This window comes from Danio aesculapii, chromosome 20 (assembly GCF_903798145.1).
Source record: "Danio aesculapii chromosome 20, fDanAes4.1, whole genome shotgun sequence".
Lineage (NCBI taxonomy): Eukaryota > Metazoa > Chordata > Actinopteri > Cypriniformes > Danionidae > Danio > Danio aesculapii.
This window is the reverse complement of record NC_079454.1, coordinates 24,670,866-24,693,682: the sequence shown is the minus strand read 5'-3', so window position 1 is coordinate 24,693,682 and position 22,817 is coordinate 24,670,866. Positions and strand designations below refer to the sequence as shown.

Sequence of the window (22,817 nt, the reverse complement as noted above, 5' to 3'; positions counted from 1 at the left end):
CATTTTGGTTTTCTGATAACAAACACTGGAGTATCAACTCTTTTCTCACAGTCTGAAACAGTTCATTTAAAGATTTGTTCTCTCAAACCCTCTGCTCTGATCTGATTGGTCACATGGCACCGTCTGCTGTTATTGGTCTATCAGAACTTGTTTCAAAACTCAAAAGCCATCATGTCTGAATTTGAGTTTTTGAGGTTTCCTTAACAGCTGAAAACACAGTGACACGAACAGTAACAATACACTGTAATAAATATCTGTTAATTAACAGTTTCTGTATTTTGTGTTCACAATTTGCAGTTGTGAATTGCATTATGGGAGCTTGATCTCTGCTCCGTCGACTTCTGATGTTGATATTTCAACTCTACAGTTTAACAAAGTGACTTTTATTGACATTTTAGTAGTTTGAAATATTATAACGTTTAAGAAATAACATGTAGAGAAATAAATCTGTAAAATAACAGAACACAGCAAGAAGGTCGCTGGTTCTAGCCTCAGCTGGGTCAATTGGCGTTTCTGTGTGGAGTTTGCATGTTCGCCCTGTGTTCGCGTGGGTTTCCTCCGGGTGCTCTGGTTTCCCCTTCAGTCCAAAGACATGCGGTACAGGTGAATTTGGTAAGCTAAATTGTCCGTAGTGTATGTGTGTGAATAAGTGTGTATGTGTTTCCCAGTGATGGTTTGCAGCTGGAAGGGCATCCGCTGCATAAAATAAATGCTGGATAAGTTGGTGGTTCATTCCGCTGTGGCGACCCCAGATTAACAAAGGGACTAAGCCAAAAAGAAAATGAATGAATGAACAGAAAATGTACTGCCAGCTTATTACAGGGTTTTCATACTGTAATATACAACACCTAGCCAGAGAATTTTTCACTGTAAACCATTAAAAATTTTAATAAAAGTCACATTTTCCAACTTTTTAAGGTTTAAAGTTATCAGAAGAATTATCAAGGTCTTATAATGCGATTCAAAACCGTAAATAAATGAGGGAAAATAAAAAAATAGAAACATGAATCACAAAATACAGAAACCTGCTAATATATGGACACTTTTTACAGTGTAGTGCTTTTTTATCATACCAGTTCAAACACAAGGCCTCATTCTAAAAGTGCATGCAAAGTGGATTTGTTTTACAGCTCAGAAAACAGATCAGTGTGTTCTTCATGTATCAACAACACAATCCAAACTCTTCCAGGCCTCGGATACAACAAGTCTTTGTTCTTGGGCAGCCAATGAAGACCAAACCCTGGGATTTCTTTTTCTACAATTCCTTGGGCATACATTAAGATTTATTTTTGGAAAATCAAAAACACCATTTTAGGGTACTAAAAATTTTTTTTTATTGTTAAGAAAATATGATCACTTTATATATCTTAACACTAGAATTAGGGCTGCACGATATTGGAAAAATCTTATATTGAGACATTTTTATTTTTCTCAAATAAATATTACGATATGAACATAGTTTCAGAAGTTTAAATAGCTCTATTTGACAGTTTTCTATGGAGTCTAACAGTAGTCAGGTACAGAAATTGAATAATCACAATGCAAAAAAAAAAATGCTTTTCTTACTTTGTTTTGTCTTGATTCCAGTTCCAAATATCTACAAAATTCTTAGATCAAGTAAAAATACTGTTTAGTTTTCACCGTCCGAAGAAATAAGTGACAAGTAAGAGCATTTTGCTTGTTTTAAGGAAACTATCTGCGTGTGGGGTAAGTGAAATAATATTGTTTTCACTTTGACATGCAGATATTTGGACTAGAAACTAAACAAAAATTTCTGCCATGAAGCTCTGTGTACAAAGGCTGATAGGTGACCTAATCTGCTCCTGCGTCATTAACTACATGGCACAAGAGATTGGTTGCTGCCACCTTGGCAGCCAATGAGCTTGCTCCTCATCAGTTTAAATGCACCGTGTTGTTTTACACTGTTAAGCTGCGGTGCGTTTTCGAAGACCCTCCTCCACTGCAGCTCCACCTGTGTTATATCTGCTTTGTACTTGCTCTGCCATAATAATCAAAGCAGCAGCAGCAACAGCTTAGCAGATCTATACTCAACATTGAAATATAACTTTTCATTACCATACTAAATCCAGAGAGTGTTGCATAAATAATATAAATTCCATATACTGTAAATACAGTGATTAAATACAACTTTAATTCAGACTGGACATTGCATATCTTTGCAATGTGACTACTGCGGATGAGAACATTGCGATGAGAACGATGCTGAAGATGCTGCGATGAGAACGATGCTGAAACCCTTTATTGTGCAGCCCTAACTGCAATTACACAAAAAACCCTACTTTTTTCAAATGAGCCTGAAATAACACAATTCTTGAGACTTGTTTAGGACAACTTAATCCACTTAAGTTTTTTACATTAACTTAATCAATTCATGTTGGGACAACCTGAAGAAATGAAGGTATTGCGTGGAACCCTTTTTAAATTTTGTAATTTAATAACTAAGTTCAAACAAGGCAACGCAGTGGCGCAGTAGGTAGTGCTGTCGCCTCACAGCAAGAAGGTCGCTGGTTTGAGCCTCCTCTGGGTCGGTTGGCATTTCTGTGGGGAGTTTGCATGTTCTCCCTGTGTTTGCGTGGGTTTCCTCCGGGTGCTCCGGTTTCCCCCACAGTCCAAAGACATGCGGTACAGGTGAATTGGGTAGGCTAAATTGTCCATAGTGTAAAACATGTGCTGGATAAGTTAGAGGTTCATTCCGCTGTGGTGACCCCGGATTAATAAAAGGACTAAGCCGAAAAGAAAATGAATGTTCAAACAAAATCCATATGTATTTCCTAAATGTATTTCATTCCAATATAGTTTTTTTTAATACAAACCAAAAGCTGAGTATTTCTATCTTGAATGGCCATAACAGTCCAATTGACTGGATGCATTTCAGCATCCACTACTTTTTACTGTGCCTTTGAATATGTCTCTGTTGCCTTGCAACTTTCTACTAACAAAAACAAAACTTTCAGAGACCAAAACATAACTGTACTTCAGAAATGCCAATCAAACTTTCATAAACAACAATTTCACTGCAGTAAAAAACTTTGATCTCCTCCCTACAGGCACAGGATGTCAACATGACATCATATTGACGTTGTACCCCAATGTACCCCAACGTCGTGGGGACGTTGGATTTTGCTTGGAAATGAAAGTCGGGTTGACGTCAGAACTCAATGTCAGGCTGATGTCATTGTCCAATATCCAACCTTAAATCAACCTAAAATCAACCAAATATCAACATCTAATCAACCAAATCTAAAATCAACCAAATATCAACATCTAATCATGTTACACCTTGACGTTGTGTGGACGTTACCACTATGACATCTATCGGACTTGGATTTAGTTCACTTTCCAACACAACCTAAAATCAACTCAATATCGACGTAATTTGATGTCATTATTGGACGTCAAAATAACGTCCTTGGATAGACATTGAATGTCATGACCTAAATCTAACCTAATATTAACGTCTTATGATGTTGTGTGCCTGCTGGGCTGCAACAGTACACAACTATAGGTTATATTGCAAAAAATCTAAGGGTAATAAATTATGATGGCAGACATTCAAAGCTTTATTCTAAATCTTCATCTTAACAGAAGCTTTAATTCTAAATATGACGTGACAAAATTTCTATTTGGTACAGTTTAATAATGGTCAGAATGTCCACTATGGCTGTTCTAGTTAAAGATTCGGTAGTTCAAACATTCACAAACCACTATGTTCCAAACACAATAATAACCAAAAAAGTATTATAGCGATTTTTATTTGCAATATTTGCCTCAAACTGACCCACAAAGCCTTTCCTTTGGGTCAACTGCACATAGACGCCCCTTCAAACACCCTGTTCATTCACGCCTTCCTATTTTCATTTCTATCTCTCTGTTCTTTCCTGTGCTGAAGGCCATTGGGCTCTGTCTACAACACAAGAGCCCTGCTGCTGTCAAAGTCTGCCAAAACACATGGCGCAGTTTCCTGTATGGCGTGTATCGCAGCAGGCTGTATAGCGTCAGAGGCATGGAGAGTGATTATGGGATCAAATGTGAAGAGATTTGAGCATGTTAATCAAACTGCACAGTACAAAGGTGTTAAACATTGAAGGATGTTCACTCAACACTTGGTTAGAAACAATGAACAAGCACATGTTATGCCCCACCAAAAAAAAAAAAAAAAGTAAAATGGATTTGTATAAATGTCAGTTTTAATGGGAGGCTTGCATTTAGTTTGGCAGGGAAATAAAACTTAGCTTGGCAAAGGCTTAAAACAAGGGTGAAATTCACATTTCCTGATAAAAACCCAGCAAGCATTTTTTGTTTTTAAAAGATGTCTAATAGATGTCTAATAGATGTCTAACAGACATCTAAACATAGTTGTCTTGGCTAAAACAAGGCTAAATTTGGGCTGTCAGTGAAAATAGATGTTTAAAAATAGGCTAAAACTAGTTTAGTCATCAAATAAACAGAAATGAATGACTACACATATAAAGTCTGTCTAATCTGTCTATTTGATGACTAGTCTAGTTTTGGGCTATTCTTAAATGTCTATTAGATTGTCACTGACAGTCCAGGTTTAGCCTTGTTTTAGCCAAGCTACATTTAGATGTCTATAGACGTCTTTTAAACACAAAACTGTTTGCTGGGAAGTCAATTAAACAAATGTCCCAAAAAAATAAAGATTCTGTCATAAGTCACTCAAACGTGGGTTGTTATGAATCGATATCCCTAATTTCTCCTGTGGAACACAAAAGATTTTTTTCCCCATACGATTACAGTTCACAGTTACAATGTGGACTGGAGCTTTCAAGCTTCAAAAACATTGAAAAGTTGTAAGTTGAACTTGAAGACCACAACAGTCCCATTTGTATATTAATCTTTCTCATAAGTTCTGTGAACTGGATCTACTGGATTATTTAAAAACCCTCATGATTTGTTCACAATTTTGGTCTGCTTATATCAAAAAGTATAAGTACATGTATGACTTGAGAGGACTTCTTTAATGATACAATAATTTTATGACAGATTTTCATCATTTTGGAATTCTTATTAATTTTCATGATATGAAATAGTGTGACTTGAATGCATTTCAAAATGTACCTATGATGTTGCATGGAAGAAATTAAGCGAGTTTAAATGGATTAAGAGTGAGAGAAAAATGGCAAAATGTTTAATCTTGGCCAAGCAGTTTAAGATCTACAGTATAAAAATGATTGTAATTTCAGTTGTAAAAACTGTAACCATGCTACAGTAAAAATCTGTAACCTGGTTAACAGTACGTTTCTTTGAAATATACTGTTAATAACCGTAAATTGATATTCCCAGAGTTCCCTGCATGGCACGTAACTTTATTGTGCATTTTTGTTAAAATTACTATAGTTTTGTACATCAAAACGCAAGTGTTTAATATTAAAAATAAGTGAAATACGGTAGTTTGCTGTTACAATTAGAAATTATTTTTACAGTTTCTACAGTATTTGTAACGGTTATGTCCTGTCAATCACAGCTGCCAGTTTTTTACTGTAAATTTTACATTTTTTTTAGAGTGTAGATATTTGCAGAGAGAAAATGACAGCATAGCCAACAAACCTTTTAAGCATCATTACAAAAATTGCATATTTACTCTAAACAACATGCATCATGTCAAAGCAATGCTTTTATGCCAGCAAAATCCCCAAGGCCCATCGCTGAAACATGAGCCCCGGTGAAGTTTATCACCATTTAACTCATTTACCCAAAGAACATGACCGGAGCCGCAAACTCATACTTTCCACTCGTCCTCTAATTGCTTTACGGCAATTTGGCAAACAGCATAATCACAGATGTAATTGATAAATCACCGTAATGCTGAAATAAAGTTCAACTAAAGGAGCATTCAGCTCACAGTGGACCTGTAAAAAATAAACAGAAGCAGCTACATCATGGCTTTAAATTCCCACTTTATCATTCTACACAAATCTCAGAACAGGAATATCCAGAGGAAATCAGCTGGAATGTGTAAGAGGGACTGTAGGGTCAGAAGGCAGAGTTCAGGTCTGGTTATACCTGAAGGACGCAGAGAGACGATAACCTGCCAAACAACATGCAGAAATGACCTCTGGGTAATTAAACAATTATGAAATTCCTGTTTTTACAACCAAATGACAGGGTGACGTGACTAGTGCTGTGTAGAAAGCATTAGGATGCTGTGTTTTTTTAAAGGGGGAGGAGGGTCTCATGACCGGCTCCCTGTTGTGTTGTTTCTAGCGGTTGATTTGTGACGTTACGGTGGAAAATCTTTTGGGGAAACAGCTTTTTATGGCAATAATTTGCAGAAGCTCAAGCAAGGACAGGATTTTGCCAAACGGCATGCCATTTAAACCTCAACTTGGACTTCATCCACGACTAGAGACGATTTTCCTTTCATAGCTAACACATGCCTGTCAAACCACACTCAGGTTGCATCAACCTATTCTTTGGTTTACCTTTCATTTGAGATGTCGTCTGCTTGCTCATTTGATCTGGAATCACAGAATGGATGAGGAGATGCATGGAGAAAAGTCACAAATAAAACCACATGTTGCCCAAGGACTAAACGTTACTAAACGTCTTCCCGGTAACACAATGCAAAGCTCGCCATTTACAAGATTTATTGTGTATACACTGACAAGAACGCACACAATTGACTTTTCTTCTAGCTCTTGTTCTTTTTGTTCCCATCATCCACCCACTGAACACACACATGCAACTTTTCCAGGGCTGTAAAGAAGAAAAGGCATGTGAATTAAACGGAAATCAGACAATAACCGCAGAGACAAACAGCCCTTAGAGTCTTACATAAATAAGTAGGCTTATGTAAAAGGTATAATGTCATTCACACACACACAAACAGATAAATACCACACACAACCCAGACAAGATTACAGAGCTCAACTGCATTTAAACATAAGACTGACTCTGGCTAGAGTCAACAAAGTCCCTCCCTCTGAGATCCATTTGCTTTTATGTTGCTGCATTGACGTTTATAAAACTGCACTCTCATCCTTTAATTGCAGCCAAATGAAACCTCATGTAACGATGTTCTTTTATTTTGATTCAAAAAAATTTGTTGACCTCGTCCATTTTCAATATATATCTGCTATCGAAAGCAGATTGAATCAAATTATTGAATATTTCTAGTGAATATTGCACCTTTGAAGGCATCAGGGTTGCCAAGTGGGCTGCATTTAACCACATGCTGCAAAGTTTTTTTAATTCCACAAGTTTAATGTTTGTCATTTTGCATGAATCATATTTATATGGTGAGTTGAAATGTTTTACTTTACCAAATATATATTCTACTGATGATAAAAACTGTGCAAGGTTCATTGAAACAGAGTAAGCACCCTTTGGGCACCTGGACTGCCTAGTAATGTATTGTTGTTTTGACATTATGGTAGTCAATTGAGATCAAATCGACAGTGGCTCAGTGGTTAGCACTGTTGCCTCATAACAATAAGGTTGTGGCTTCAAGTCCGGGCTGGATCAGGTGGCCTTTTTGTGTGAAGTTTGCATGTTCCCCTAGTGTCTGCGTGGGTTTGGATAAACTAAATTGGCCATAGTGTATGAGTGTGTGTGTGAATGAGTGAGTGTGTCGGTTTTTCCCAGAGGAAAAAGTTAGTGTACTCTCACGAGTTAGTGTGGCAGGAAGTGCATCTGCAGCATAAAACATATGCCAGAGTAATTGCTGGTTCATTCCACTGTGGCGACCCTAGATAATTCAGCAACTAAAGCTGTGGTCACACTGCACTTTTCTCCGCATGGACTTCTATTGAGACCAATCGAAACATGACCTCTTTGGACAAATTTTAAATATGGACCAATCGCTTGCTGTTTTAAATGTCTAATTATCTTGTTTAATCCCGTCCCTTTTCGCAGCGCCGTACGACAGAATTTCGCAAGCTCGAACTCTAGTGTGACCGCAGCTTAAGCTGAAGGAAAGTGAATGAGTGAAATGACAGTCATATTTTGAGTTTTGACATTATTGGGCTAGTTTTGATTGGCCATTGGGCTAGTTTTTTTTTTTTTTTGCATAAAAACTGGCAACCCTGGAAGACACTTGCTATTTGAATGAGTTAAGATGCGGTTTTCTCCTCATAGACTTCCATTCATACGCACGCGAATGCAGTCGTGCGTTTTGCAGTTCACGGTGTTGCAAAGTTCAAGCTTGGCGAACTCTGACCTACGAAATCGCATCACTTGACTGCGTGAGACCAATCGAGGATCAAAACATGTCCTCTCTGGACGGAAATTTAAAATATGGACCAATCGCTTGCTTTTTTAAATGTCTAATTATGTTTTTTAATCCCGCCCCTTTTTGCAGCGCTGTAATTTCGCATGCTCAAACTAGTGTGACTGCAGCATTAGTAAATAGATTAATGCACAGCTGCGCTCACACTAGAGTTTGATAATGCAAACTTCTGTCGTGCGACGCTGCGAAAAGGGGCAGGATTAAACAAGATTAATAGACATTAAAAAGCGAGCGATTGCTCCATGTTTTAAATTTCTGTCCAGAGAGGTCATGTTTTGATCCTCAATTGGCCCTTACGCAGTCAAGTGATGCGATTTCGCTGGTCAGAGTTCACCAAGCTTGAACTTTGCACCACAGGGACCTGCGAAATTTGACGCATGACCTTGTGTTTCTGGTCTGACGCATTTGCGTGTGTATGAATGGAAGTCTATAGGGAGAAAAGTCCAGTGTGACCACAGCTTTAGTCCATAAACCTGAAGTAAATCACTGTAAATGTGTTGTGATTGCCAGTGGTGTTGTCTCCGCTGGCAATTACTTCCTGTAGCTTGCTGCAATCGCTAGCGGGGTTTTCTCTATTGGAGATTACTGCTGAACAAACTACAACTCCCAGAACTCCCTGCACTCATCAACTCCTACAGCAGCTGACAATAATCTGGACACTCACACACAGACACAGCTGCTGCTCATCTACACTGATTACAAGGATTATAAATACACCTCAACTTCATTCACACATTTCTGAGTCTTATTTCTTTATGAACTTTATCAAGCGTTTTCCTTGTTTGATTTTTTTTTTTGTGTTTTTGATTCTAGCCTTGTACCTCTGTCTAATTCACTGCCGCCTAGTCTGACCTCTTGCCTGCATACTGACCACATCTTTTGGATTTTCCTTGTGATGCTGTTTTGCTCCTGTTTATAACCCTTGCATGTACAACCTCAATTCCAATAAATTGCATGTGGATCCGCAAGTCTGTTCTCAGCATCTGCTTCGTTATGAAATTATCAAGGTTCAATTCATATTTAGCAAAAAATACCAAAAAAAAAAATCAATCATTTCAACTTATTTGTTAAAACAGTGTCATTTACACACAGACAAACTGTTTTAGGCCTCGAAAATGCCAACATCAAGAAAAAGATTTGCCAAACTGCCTTATGCAATTAGCAGATCACTGCAAATTGTAAATGTAAACACCCCTGAAATGCTAAATAACTGTCTTGAAGGTTTATTTTGTGTCACATTTGTGACAATTATATTTGTAGTGGTCTTGGAGGACCACTGGCATTAAACATAGGCATGTCAGTACTGGCTTTCTCTGCATGTTAATGTTGTGCCCTTGGGCAGTGTACTTAACCTTATCTTGACCCTAAATTTAGTGATACTGTCTTTAAAAACTGGAACAGTGCTAGTGAGAGTCAGATTGCACCTACTGTGTAATCTACAGCCAACAAGCTTGAGGCATTGAACAGTACACCTAAATCCTTTGTCAGATCACTGCTGACACAAAATATATCAATATAACTAGTGATGAAAGACAGCGGCGTATGAGATGCATCCATCACAAAGGCAAATGATCCCTCTGAAATCTGGCTGGAGTCATAGCACAACTGCTTACGCATATGAAAACACACATACCACACACATCACCCAGTGATTTACTGCACGCAGTAATGCCGGCCCTCTGACATGGTGATAAAGAGACGGAATGCATTTGTTCTCTAAGTGGGGCTTTCCATTAAAAAGCTTACTGACATACGCAGGCAGTTGGGGGTATAGTCCATCACTACAGAAACTCTGGTAAATGTTACCACTTTTGACTGATTATGTTTATATGTGTTACATAATATGCCAAAAGATTCTGTACATAATATTTCGAAAATTGCGAGGCAAATAAGCTTTATATAAATAAAAACAGATCAAATAAATACAACTGTGCTGCATTCGTTAAAACATTCCTGGATTACTCATTTTGCATCTGATGCACACTTTACTATTCAATGAGGCCACAGGAATCAAGGCTTAAAATGTGTAAATCGCAGAGAACATTCCTACACAATTGCAAATTTACATACCATCAAAAACCTTAGGGTCAGTGAAAATGTTAAAAGTTTTCAAAAGAACTAATGCTGGGTTCCACACAATTCCTTCATGCTGTCCCAAGATAACTCGATAAAGCTAACTTAACTATTTAAAAGCTAACTTATTTAACTTAATTGATACAAATGTTGGTGATTGAAGATAAAACAGTTAAGTTGCCACAAAAAACCTTTAGAACTATGTTGATTCAGCATCTTAAATAAACAGTGAACAAATTTCCTATAATTTCTTGAGTGTGTGTTTAGCAAGTGTGAATTTATGGAATTTATTGATCATAAATACAGTGAAATTAATATGGGAAAAAAAAAGGATTTCTATTTATTGTATATTTCAATTTAAGTAAATATCTGAAAATTAACCCTATGGGTCCTTAAAAGTAAGATGCCAAAGTAATTGTTAGCTGAGAACCAAATTGTAAAAAGATATTGAGATAAATATAATACATATTTAGTAACAGTCACATTTCAATCAACCAAAAAAGTGACTGATGTATAAATCTATAGTTATCAGTTTTTTTTTTTTATTATTATTTTTATTTAAAAAACTAAATAAAATGATTCTGTTCATCAAGGCGGCATTTATTGAATGCAAAAAAAGTTAAATTGTTAAATACTTATTTTTTAAATATTCATTTATTTTTGTATGTAGTTTTAAATGAAATTATAACTCCAGTCATTATTGCTTTTATTATGATCACCATTACTAATAATAATAATAGTAATAATAACAATAATAATTAATATTAGAGTGATTAATATTAGAGGATCATGTGACTGAAGACTGGAGTAATGAAGCTGAAAATTAATCATTAAAATACTGGAATAAATGACTAAATTAAATTATAAACCACTTTTGAACAGTTATTTTATAGTGCAATAACATTTTACTATTTTACAATTTGTACTGTATTTTTGACTAAATAAATGCAGGCTTGGTGAGCAGGAGAAGCTTATTTTAAAACATTTAAAAATCCTACTGACCCCAAACTTTTGACCGGTACAGTATATATATTAAAAATCTTTCAGACATCATATTTTTTAATGATAATTTGATACTTGTTAGGCAGTATCTGCATTAGTAGGAGGGGCCTTCTCATTGTAGAGCACATTTTATTGGACAAAAATCTGTCTGGTGCAAGATGAGTCATTAGGATTTTTTGTCCGTGAAAAATGTAAAATTCGAAAAGCCTTTATATGCAAAATGTGAACACAGTATATAGATGGATTCAAAGATGAAGCCACAAAGGTTTTTCTTTAACAGCTTTTCAAACTAAAAGACGTGATGATTTACAAGATTCAGCTGCAGTACTCACAGTTTAGGTTTGGGTTTGGTGGGCAGAGGTGGAGCCTTAACTGCTGAAGGCGATGGAGGTGGAGCTGCTGTTTCTTTCACACTTGAAGGTGATGATAGACTTTCATCTAGTGGCTTGGTGAACTGGCCATTTTGTAGAGGTTTGTTGGGTATACTTTCCTCAGGCTCATTATCTGTCGAGACCTGAACAGGCAGCGCAGTGACACTGGGCCAGATGTCTAACTCATTGATCTGGAAGGCCTCGGCACTGGGCGGGGTTTTGGGCGGGACTTCCAGCAAACTAATCTCAGTGGGTGGAGGAGGCAGAGGCAGAGGTGGAGGCGGAGGTGGGAATGATTGGTTGTCCTCAAACACACTTTCATCCCCTGATACGCCATTGGTGGGAATCTCTTCAGCAACTACAGATCAGATAAAAGACATAAACTGTCAAAACATGCGGAAATTATCAATTTTCCATATGTTGTCTTTTTTTCTTGTATATACAGTTGAAGTCAGAATTATTATACCCCCTGAATTATTAGCCTCTCTCTTTATTTTTTCCACAATTTCTGTTTAACAGAGTAAATTTTTCAACACATTTAGTGTATAAACATAATAGTTTTAATAACTCATTTCTAATAACTGATTTATTTTATCTTTGTCATGATGACAGTAAATAATATTTGACTAGATATTTTTCAAGACACTTCTATACAGCTTAAAGTGACATTTAAAGGCTTAACTAGGTTAATTACGTTAACTAGGCAGGTTAGGGTAATTAGGCAAGTTGTATAACGATGGTTTGATCTGTAGACTATCGAAAAATTTAGTTTAAAGGGGCTAATAATTTTGACCTTAAAATGGTTTTTAAAAAATTAAAGATTCCTTTTATTCTAGCTGAAATAAAACAATTTAACAAATAACTAATTTCCTTGTTCTGTTCCAAACATAATTTGGGAAATATTTAAAAAAGGAAAAAAATTTAAAGGGGGTTTAATAATTCTGATTTCAACTGTATATGTTTTTGAATTTCATTATGGGACTTCATTTTTTCCTCCAACAACTTTTGATGCTGAAAAGTTTTTTAAAAGTGACATTTTTAACAGTTTTATTATTTACTAGATTTATTGTCTTTATTGATGTTGTACTGTAATATACAGCCAGAGATGGAAAGTAACGGAGTACAAATACTTCGTTACTGTACTTAAGTAGATTTTTCTGGTAACAGTACTTCATTCTACTTCAACTTTTTACTTTTAGGCTACTCCTTACATTTTTACACCAATATCTGTACTTTCTACTGCTTGCATTTTTAAATTAGGCTCGTTACTTTCATTTTAATGCGTTAGGAGGCGCGATCTATGTTATTTTTTGTCATTGCGCAATTTGAGCGCCTTTTTGATGCAGTCAATCTATTTTCGTCATTGCGTGCCTGCAAGCTACAGTGTGCGGCTTTTTCAACCAAGGTTATCACGCACCGTATGTACAGTTGAAGTCAGAATTATTAGCCCCCCTTTGATTTTTTTTCTTTTTTAAATATTTCCCAAATTATGTTTAACAGAGCAAGGAAATTTTCACAGTTTGTCTGATAATATTTTTTCTTATTTGTTTTATTTCGGCTAGAATAAAAACAGTTTGCAATTTTTTTATAAAACATTTTAAGGTCAAAATTTTTTGTCACTTTAAGCTAATTTTTTTCGATAGTCTACAGAAAAAACCATCGTTATACAATAACTTGACTAATTACCCTAACCTGCCTAGTTAACCTAATTAACCTAGTTAAGCCTTTAAATGTCACTTTAAGCTGTATAGAAGTGTCTTGAAAAATATCTAGTCAAATATTATTTACTGTCATCATGGCAAAGATAAAATAAATCAGTTATTAGAAATGAGATATTAAAACTATTATGTTTAGAAATGTGTTGGAAAAATCTTCTCTCCATTAAACAGAAATTGGGGAAAAAATAAACAGGGGGCTAATAATTCAGGGGGGCTAATAATTCTGACTTCAATTCTAGGCTAGTTTATGAAGATTACAATGAGAAAAGCTGGGAGGATGACTACGCAGATGAGACAGAGGGAGACAGCGAATTTAACATGACTGATGCAGCCCTGTTTACGCAGTAATAACACACATTTTGCTCGAGAGGATGACAGGTAAACAAGAGAGACACATTTCAGTTCAAAAATATGCCATAAAAATGCTTAAGGTTAAGACTCTTGTCCACTTCCAATCATACTGCACGGGACTTCTTTGGTCTTTCAATCTAATACCGCTAAAAATAATTTTTATTGATTTTTTATTTCTTATTTTATTGACTATTTGATTTTACATATAGGCATATTAATCCTCAATTATTTTTTTGACAAATGTTTTACAACAACAAAAGTAACTATACTGTGTAATTCATGAATAAAAATATAATGCAGAAGATCCTGAATCTATCACATGAATAAAAAATCATGCACTTATCTTGTAGGTTGTAGTCACGCCTGTGTATGTAGCTTTTAGCATAGAATAAATGTATTAACAGATTTAATGTTTATCCGTTAAATAAAATATCCACAATACCCTGAAAAAAAGATACAGGTTAAAATAACAGGTTATGTATGAGAGCGGCTAAAGCAAAAAAAAAAGTCAAATACAAGAAGTATACGAAAAGAAAAAATTTAATTAAAATATATTCAAATATAAAATTTAAAAAATCTATATATTTTGGACTGAATTCAGTGTAAAATGTAAGACATTACTTATAAAGATATACATGCTTACAGAATTGTTTTTAGAGTGTATGAACATGAATTATTCCCAGTGATGGGTTGCAGCTCGAAGGGCATCCGTTGAGTGAAACATATGCTGTATAAGTTGGCGGTTCATTCTGCTGTGCTGACAGCAGATTAATAAAGAAAAGAAAATGAATGAATGAATGAATGAATGAACATGAATGACAGCTATTGTTTTTGATCCAACAGCCACAAAACTACATGCTGAACGTTGTGAGTTTGCGTCCAGATGATGATACATGGGGGGGGGGGACCAGATATTTACCTACCTAGTGAAACTAAAACATGTAGTAGTAATGGGTACTTACTTAAGTACATTTTTGAGGTCGTACTTCTTTACTTTTACTTGAGTCATTTTAAACATGAGGATCTGTACTTCTACTTGAGTAAAGGATTTGTGTACTCACAATTACAGCACAAAAACCTGGTAATAAACCACCAGTACTTTTTAACAGTCCTTTTATTTTACACTTAGTTATATGCTGTTTCCTATACAATATATTGTTTCAAACTACTAAAATGTCAATCAAAGTCACTTTATTAAACTGCAGAGTTCACATATCCACATCAAACGTAATACTCATAACTGCAACTCATAACCGTAAATAATTGGAAAACATCAGTGAATCATAAAATACACAAACTGTTAATAAAAGCCAAACTGTTAATAAAGAGTTCATAAGAGTTCATTATAAAGTGAGAAGAGATTACTTTTTATATTAAGTGAATGATGCAATTCAGTTGGCCTTCATTGTAGGGTAATTCATAGGCATAAATAGAAAAATAACAGGCTCTGAGTAACAAAGTAAAACAGTTAATCCACAGCTAAAACCTAATTCAATTCTTTATCAGACATGAAATCTGTCCGAGATTGCTTTAGATTTGCTCAAATGGCTTTGTGGTAAACTTGAGGACTCCTGGAGCTAGCTTCATCATACAGCATAAACATGTGACAAACACAGTTATCTATCAGCACATACTGTATGCTCTCTCTTCACCCCACACTCAGACACCGGAGTGATACGGACAGAATGTAGCTGGCTGGCCTCATGCAACTGACATGTTTTTAAGATGTACCACCGTGGGCCCCATAAAATGTCATCAGAAGCTCAGCAAAGGATATGCTAAGCCTTCTTTGGAGAGGATATTTTAGTTTTTATGTTACTGCTTTCGTAAATAAATGAAGTCATAACGATTCCTGTGTTACGTCACTTGTATTTACTTTAATATGAGAGGATACGGTAATGTTGAATCTGTAAAGTGGCTGTTTACTTCGCTTCATTTTGATGTTTTCAGATGTTTATGCATTAGCATTCCTTCAAATCGTGTCACAGTGAATACACTATATACACTAGTCAATCATTTTCTCAAAAAAACGTTCTAATAGCATAAACATCCCTAATATACTGGGATTTATGGTTGAGAGAGTCACATTCATTTAATTTATTATTATTTTATACTTTATAATTTATTATTATTAAAACTTGTTATATTATATAATATATGATATGATATGATATGATATGATATTATATTATATTATATTATATTATATTATATTATATTATATTATATTATATTATATTATATTATATTATATTATATTATATTTAATTATTCATTCATTCATTCATTCATTCATTGTCATTTCGGCTTAATCCCTTTATTAATCAGGGGTCGCCACAGTGGAATGAACCACCAACTTATCCAGAATATGTTTTATGCAGCAGATGCCCTTCCAGCTGTAACCCATACACTGGGAAACACCCATACACTCTTATTCACACACATACACTACAGTCAATTTAGCTTACCCAATTCATCTGTACTGCATGTCTTTGGACTTGTGGGGGAAACCGAAGCACCCGGAGGAAACCCACGTGAACAAGGAGAGAACATGCAAACTTCACACTGTGCTACCTTCTTAATTAAATTAAATTAAATTAAATTAAATTAAATTAAATTAAATTAAATTAAATTAAATTAAATTAAATTATATTATATTATATTATATTATATTATATTATATTATATCATATCATATCATATCATATCATATCATATTATATTATATTATATTATATTATATTATATTATATTATATTATATTATATTATATATATTATGTATTTCTTTACAAAGACTATTCAGTACAAACATTTTTTAGTAAAGGCACAATAAATGGATCAAAACCGATAGATTTTGTGTCCAACAAATGCTGTTCTTTTCAACTTCATCAAAAACAGTTTTAGTCTTTTTTTAAGTACACAATATAGTTATTTTGAATTCTAATAATAATTGCCAATATCACTGGTTTTACTGTATTTTGCATCAAATAAGTGCAACATTGGTGAACATAGAAAACACAACTTGCTGATGTCAAACATTTGTACACTTTGTATCTTATACAGTATATGGTACCGTGTATAAGATATTTATCTATTTGTTCGTTAATTTGTTTATTTATTTGACTGTTTGGTCTTACTGTGGCCTTACAGCAAGAAGGTTGCTGGTTCGAGTCCCAGCTGGGTCAGTTGGCATTTCTGTGTGGAGTTTGCATGTTCTCCCTGTGTTCACGTGGGTTTCCTCCGGGTGCTCCGGTTTCCCCCACAGTCCAAAAAATTGTGCTATAGGTGAATTGAATAAACTAAATTGTCCGTAGTGTATGTGTGCGAATGAGTGTGTATGGATGTTTCCCAGTACTGGGTTGCAGCTGGAAGGGCATGCGCTGCGTAAAACATTTCCTGGATACCCCTGATTAATAAAGGGACTAAGCCGAAAAAAAAATGAATGAATGAATGTTTGATCACAAATATTTTCAACGTGTGTCATAACTGACCATGACCACGTTTCTTTCCATTATAATCTACTTCCATATCAATGTAATGCTTTGACCTCTTACACAGTCATCGTACATGCAGTTTAAACACACCTGGTGTGACCGTGAGCCGTGCAGTGCTTTTAACTGAGCCATATTCGTTTGTTGCTGTACAGCAAAATAGACCTCCATCTTCAGGGAATGCTTCCGCAATCACCAACGTGCAGATTTCCTCTGTAAAACCAAACACATCAAGTCATCAATTACAGTCAAAATCATGAGTAATACCAGATTAGAAACTGATTGAATCAATTACATGGCGACACATGTAAAACTATTGTAACTGGACAGTTTTACAACACAATTCATTATGGTAATAAAGTGCCTGCAATGCTCTGGAGACATTAGAATTACATAAACATTGCCTGTAATGAGGAAGGGATATAGACAGGTGACAGACAATTAGACAGACAGGTGTGGTGAAGCTAGACAGGTAATTGATGGTTACAGATGTGATTCAATAGCATGGGGAAGTCTGCTCCTAGAGTCATAGGCCGTGTCTCATTTCTTTTCCTTGCTTCCAGTGAGGTGATTCAGTAAATGTGAACACTAATTCAGGCACTATAAAGGGCTTTGAGACAAAAACATTGGAACACTGATGACTAAATCACCTGAGACTTCATCGAGGTTAAGAGACTTGTATTATTACACTTTATGTAGGCTGGTTTTGTCAATATTAACAACAACACACTACAGTATATCCATTTGTTTATCAAGCATATGTATTGCTGCAGTTTAAAAGAATGAAGCCATTATGAAATGTGCCCACATTCCTCTTTTCTGATGACTTTACAACATTTCTGGTAAGTGAAAGGTGTGATTGGCTAATACTCACAATCTGGTCAATTTCCTTGTAATGTTCATTGATCAACTTCTACAGTGTGTCATTTTCCATGACTATTTTGTTGTTTAGGTTCTACTGAACCAGGGAGCAGATTGAGACACATTCAAAGATGAGAGTTACTATCCCTAAAGCGAGTAGGTAAGCTGTATTTACATGATGTTATGTGACTCATTGGAGGTTTGAGCTCAGGTGTTGACATGTGTTAGGTCATTTGTGCAGTAATGTCGTCACAACGTGGGGGTTTACATCATATGCTGGCTGAGTGATTACGAGAATTACCTCTATGTACACATGTATCTTGATGAAAGTGTTTTTATGAATAAGAAAAGTGTTAAAGGGGAATGTAGGGGAAAATAATAATATTAATAATTGAAAAAAAACTCACCGGGTTCTGCTGCTGACCTTGGCTCTGATGAAATAGTGATATAGGAAATGAGAAAGAAATATTGCATTACTACACCCACATAGAGGGACAGCAGATCAATAAACTCACTACAGTTTGACAAATATTGCAACTGTTGGACAGCCTGTCTTTGAGCAGAACAAAGACAGTTGACGTTTCGCCACAAGATGGCGACAGAGACCACATAATAAGCCCTTAGCAAAGAAGAACTTAAACATGAGGATGTAATTTCAAACTACAGCTGATCAAATCATTATAAAACTGGTAAGAGACATTCTAAGTTGATCTCTCTCTTTTGTATATATTGTAATGCTGTATTTATACCAGTCTGGCAGTGCTTCTGGTAGATTTCTGGCAGTGTTTGCATTCAGGGTTAATTACTGTGATCTCCCAATTGCACTAGAGAAATACTAGGAAATCTCTGTAGATTGATGACATTTCATGCTGTTCAGCCTCATTATCTTAAAATGTAAGCAAAAACACCTGTTTTGTCCAATAGTATTTGGATGCAGCCTTTATGATGCAAGCTGAGATTGCATTGCTCAGAGATGCACACAATGCACTCAATGGAGCTAGTGACGTCACTGTGAGAGGTAGGGTTAGGGGTGGGGTTAGGTGAACCCATTAAAAAAAGCATTGGATGCAGCTCAGATTGCATCTGCACCGAGTCTGCAGCCAGACCCCACTCATTTTGTCATCACTTTAGACATTACGGTACACTCTCAGAAATAAAGGTACGCGAGCTGCCACTGGGGTGGTACCTTTTCAAAAGGTACACATTTGTACTTGATGGGTCTATATTGGTCCCTAAAAAGTATACCTAAACATTTTAAGAGGTACACTTTTGTACTTTTTAGGTACTAATATGTAACCTGCAGGTCTTAATATGGACCTTTTAGGTACAAATTTGTACCTTTTGAAAAGGTACCACCGCAGTGACAGCTCGCATACCTTTATTTCTGAGAGTGTAGAGAATCATTCAAATACTAGCTATAAAATGATGTTTCTGAAGTAGTAACGGTTTCTCCTATTCTGACATCAGCTGCAGATGTGAATGAATGGCGGAAAGAAAGTAGTTCCTCTTTCAAAAGGGTTTTGAGACTCTCAGTGTTTGATTTTCTTTTTTATATACACAATTATGCCATCAAACTGTTGCATAAACGCAATATCTCACACGGAGCAGTGTGATCTGGCTGTATATTGTCACTGGTGGGACACTAAGCGGACACAACGCATGCTTCCCACCAGTGCCAATATACAGCCATATCGCACTGCTACTCCTGTGATTATTGCTCATTTAAATCTGGAAATTTCTATTGAAACATTAGTATTTGAATAAGACTAGAAATGAATTACTCCCTGGCTGTGTGCTGTATGTTTTACTCATTGGAGTCACTGATCTCAATGTGTTTCACAATTACACAATGCCAGGTAGAATCCTCACATATTTTCCACACCTTTTTTTTTAAATGCCGAATGAAGAAAAAAAAAGGATATAAAAAAGGTATGTGTTCAACTGAGGCAGATTTTTTCCCCCAATATGAAGGCATGTGCAAACACACAAGAACATATTATTTTGTCTAAAAAGAGCAAAAGACTATCAGCCTAACCAGTAAGGAATTATATTTGTGCCAATAAAAATGAAAGTAGTGCAGATTCGACAGGTTATGGTTTCGCGTATGCTTTGCAAATAGGTCATCTCTATTTTGGCACACACCTCTCGTTTTGATGTTTTCTGGAAAATTAACAATATATATATATATAATCCCAAAAACTAACAGATCATTTTACTTGCAAACTCTCTAAAGGTACCTAAAGAACACCAGCTAAAAAACTACTGGATCTTAGTGCGAGTAGTTCCTCTTACTCTTTTGTAGGATGCGGAAATCAGGAGAGTCCTGGATCTCCTGGCCTTCTCGAAACCATTGGACCCGCAGAGGAAGACTACCTCTGACCCGGCACTCCAGAACCACCACCTGACCTTCAGACGCCTGTGCGTCCTGCAACACCTACAGAGAACCACAGGTTAACACTGGAAATACTGACTGAGGGCTAAACAAATGCAAAGAGTACAGACACATGAAGAGAAAACACCACTAATTCTTCTCTTTCCTCAGCGCCTCTTTCATTGTCAAGTACACACTCTTTTACACTAAAGACATAATAGACTCACAGGAAAGAAGCTGTCAGCAACACATAAAAGTCAAACGTCCAAGCGCAGTTTGTTTATACATGTGCATGTGAGTTGCTTTCAGTTGTGTGTTCACTCTTTGAAGCTTTGCGTACAGTACGTGTGTGTAACAGGCTTGTGGTTACATGTGACAGGTTATAGGTTTATTTAAAGTTCAAGTGAAAAAGTATGCCTGTTTGTTTAAGACTATGATGATGACATGAAACCATGTATTATAAAAAGTCACATCCTCTCATTAGGAAGATTAAAGTCTCTCAGAAGAAAGACCAAGTGGGATGATAGGGGTCTACAAAAACAAACTTTTTTCTTTAAGGAGGTGGAAAATGATTTAGCGCACTGAGAAAAACGCTTTTGGCATAGATGCTGCGGCTCTGCCTAGGCCTGTTCAGAGCGCTGAGTCACATGACCAATCACACAGAAAAGAGAATCGTCTGAGAAAGTTCACACCATGATTCACTTCTGATTTCTCAAACTAGCTGTGAATGCAGCTAAAGAAGTTTTTTGTGGCTGTTTTGTTACCTTAGTGAAGCTAGGGGGCGCTTTAGCAAGAGCATCACCGGCATACAGTGAAGAAACTGGACTCTGGACCTGACAGAGAGGGAAAGGAGGGAGAGAATAAGTGTGGTTATGATGATGGATCTTTCCAGAGAGAGTGAGTTTTATAAGTCCATCTGCTGTTGTCATTCCTGATGAGTCTTCCAGACATATTTGCGCATTTGTGTATGTGTCATTGTAGTAGATTGTAGCCTGGCTCCACTCACATGCACATCTTTTGTTTCAGTCGGAAATAAATTTTACTGAATGATGAATCGCAATGTGGTGTTTACAAAAATGTTAAATAAAGGAATGATTTGGGTTGATTTGCATGTAAATATGTCAAGCTTTAAATCAATTTTTATGTAGGCTTATACATTGCATGACTATAATTTTTTTTTGTATTTCTGAACACCATTCTCCCATCACTTATTTGTTATTCAAACATTCATTGTTTTAGAGAGACTTAATATTTATCTACACTGTAAAACCCAACAGTCAACTTCATCAAATCAAATGAGTGTAGTTAACTCAAAATTGACTAAAAGTTAATTCTGCTCATTTGAAAAGACTCTGTGTTGAAGGTAATGAGCTAATGAGTTAATTAAATACCTCATAACTTAAATGGGGTAAGTTCACAGTACTCATTAGTTTTTTAACTCAAATGGTTTGTAGCAATCGGTTTTTCAAATGGTTTGAGTTGCCTTAACTTTTTGGGTTTTACAATACTCAGTTGGTTTGAGTTCTCTTCAGTTATTGGGTTTTACTGTGTTCAAATTGCTTCATTGGTGATGCGGTGGCGCAGTGGTAGTGCTTCATAGCAAGAAGGTCGCTGGTTTGAGCCTTGGCTGGGTCAGTTGGCATTTCTGTGTGGAGTTTGTTTGTTCTCCCCGCGTTCGTGTGGGTTTCCTCCGGGTGCTCCAGTTTCCCCCACAGTCCAAAGACATGCGGTACAGGTGAATTGGGTAAGCTAAATTGTTCGTAGTGTATGAATGTGAATGAGAGTGTATGGATGTTTCCTAGTGATGGGTTGCAACTGGAAGGACATCCGCTGCATAAAACATAATGGATAAGTTGGCAGTTCATTCTGCTGTGGCAACACTAGATTAATAAAGGGACTGAGACGGACAGAAAATGAATGAATGGAATTGCTTCATTTACTTAAATGGATTAGGTTCACAGTACTCATTACGATTCGTTTTTGAACTTAAATGGATGTTGCAATCGGTTTTCTCAAACGGTTTGTGGTACCTTAACTTATTGGTTTTTACAGTGTATTCAGGTTTCGTAATTAGGATAAAAGCACATAAGGTTTTGTGCTGTGCTGCTTGTATTTTTCTAGTGGTAAAAATGACCCATTTACAGAGCCAAAACAAGCTGTCTGTGGCTCAGATGATGTTCTGCTTCACTTCGCAAATGGAAGGAGAATTTCAGAGAAACACGAGAGTCAGTTATGACCCTTAATTTCTATAAAAACAACAAATACAATTTAAATTTCATTCGGATAGAGCTCAGTCAGAGAAATGTTT

General features: G+C 36.0%; 1 protein-coding gene across 6 annotated transcripts in view; it reads right to left on the bottom strand.

The window, feature by feature from the left end:
• palld (palladin, cytoskeletal associated protein) overlaps positions 1 to 22,817 on the bottom strand; it is a 163,100-nt gene that overhangs the window by 58,135 nt on the left and 82,148 nt on the right. For 5 of the 6 annotated variants that reach the window (XM_056480584.1, XM_056480586.1, XM_056480588.1 and 2 more), the window contains exons 6-11: positions 21,274 to 21,342; positions 20,431 to 20,572; positions 18,546 to 18,569; positions 17,371 to 17,490; positions 11,677 to 12,073; positions 6,465 to 6,500 (exon numbers count right to left, since the gene is read on the bottom strand). In XM_056480584.1, the coding sequence (XP_056336559.1) occupies positions 6,465 to 6,500; positions 11,677 to 12,073; positions 17,371 to 17,490; positions 18,546 to 18,569; positions 20,431 to 20,572; positions 21,274 to 21,342 (788 nt within the window). The remainder of the gene's footprint in view (positions 1 to 6,464; positions 6,501 to 11,676; positions 12,074 to 17,370; positions 17,491 to 18,545; positions 18,570 to 20,430; positions 20,573 to 21,273; positions 21,343 to 22,817) is intronic. The other variant, XM_056480587.1, reaches the window with a different exon arrangement.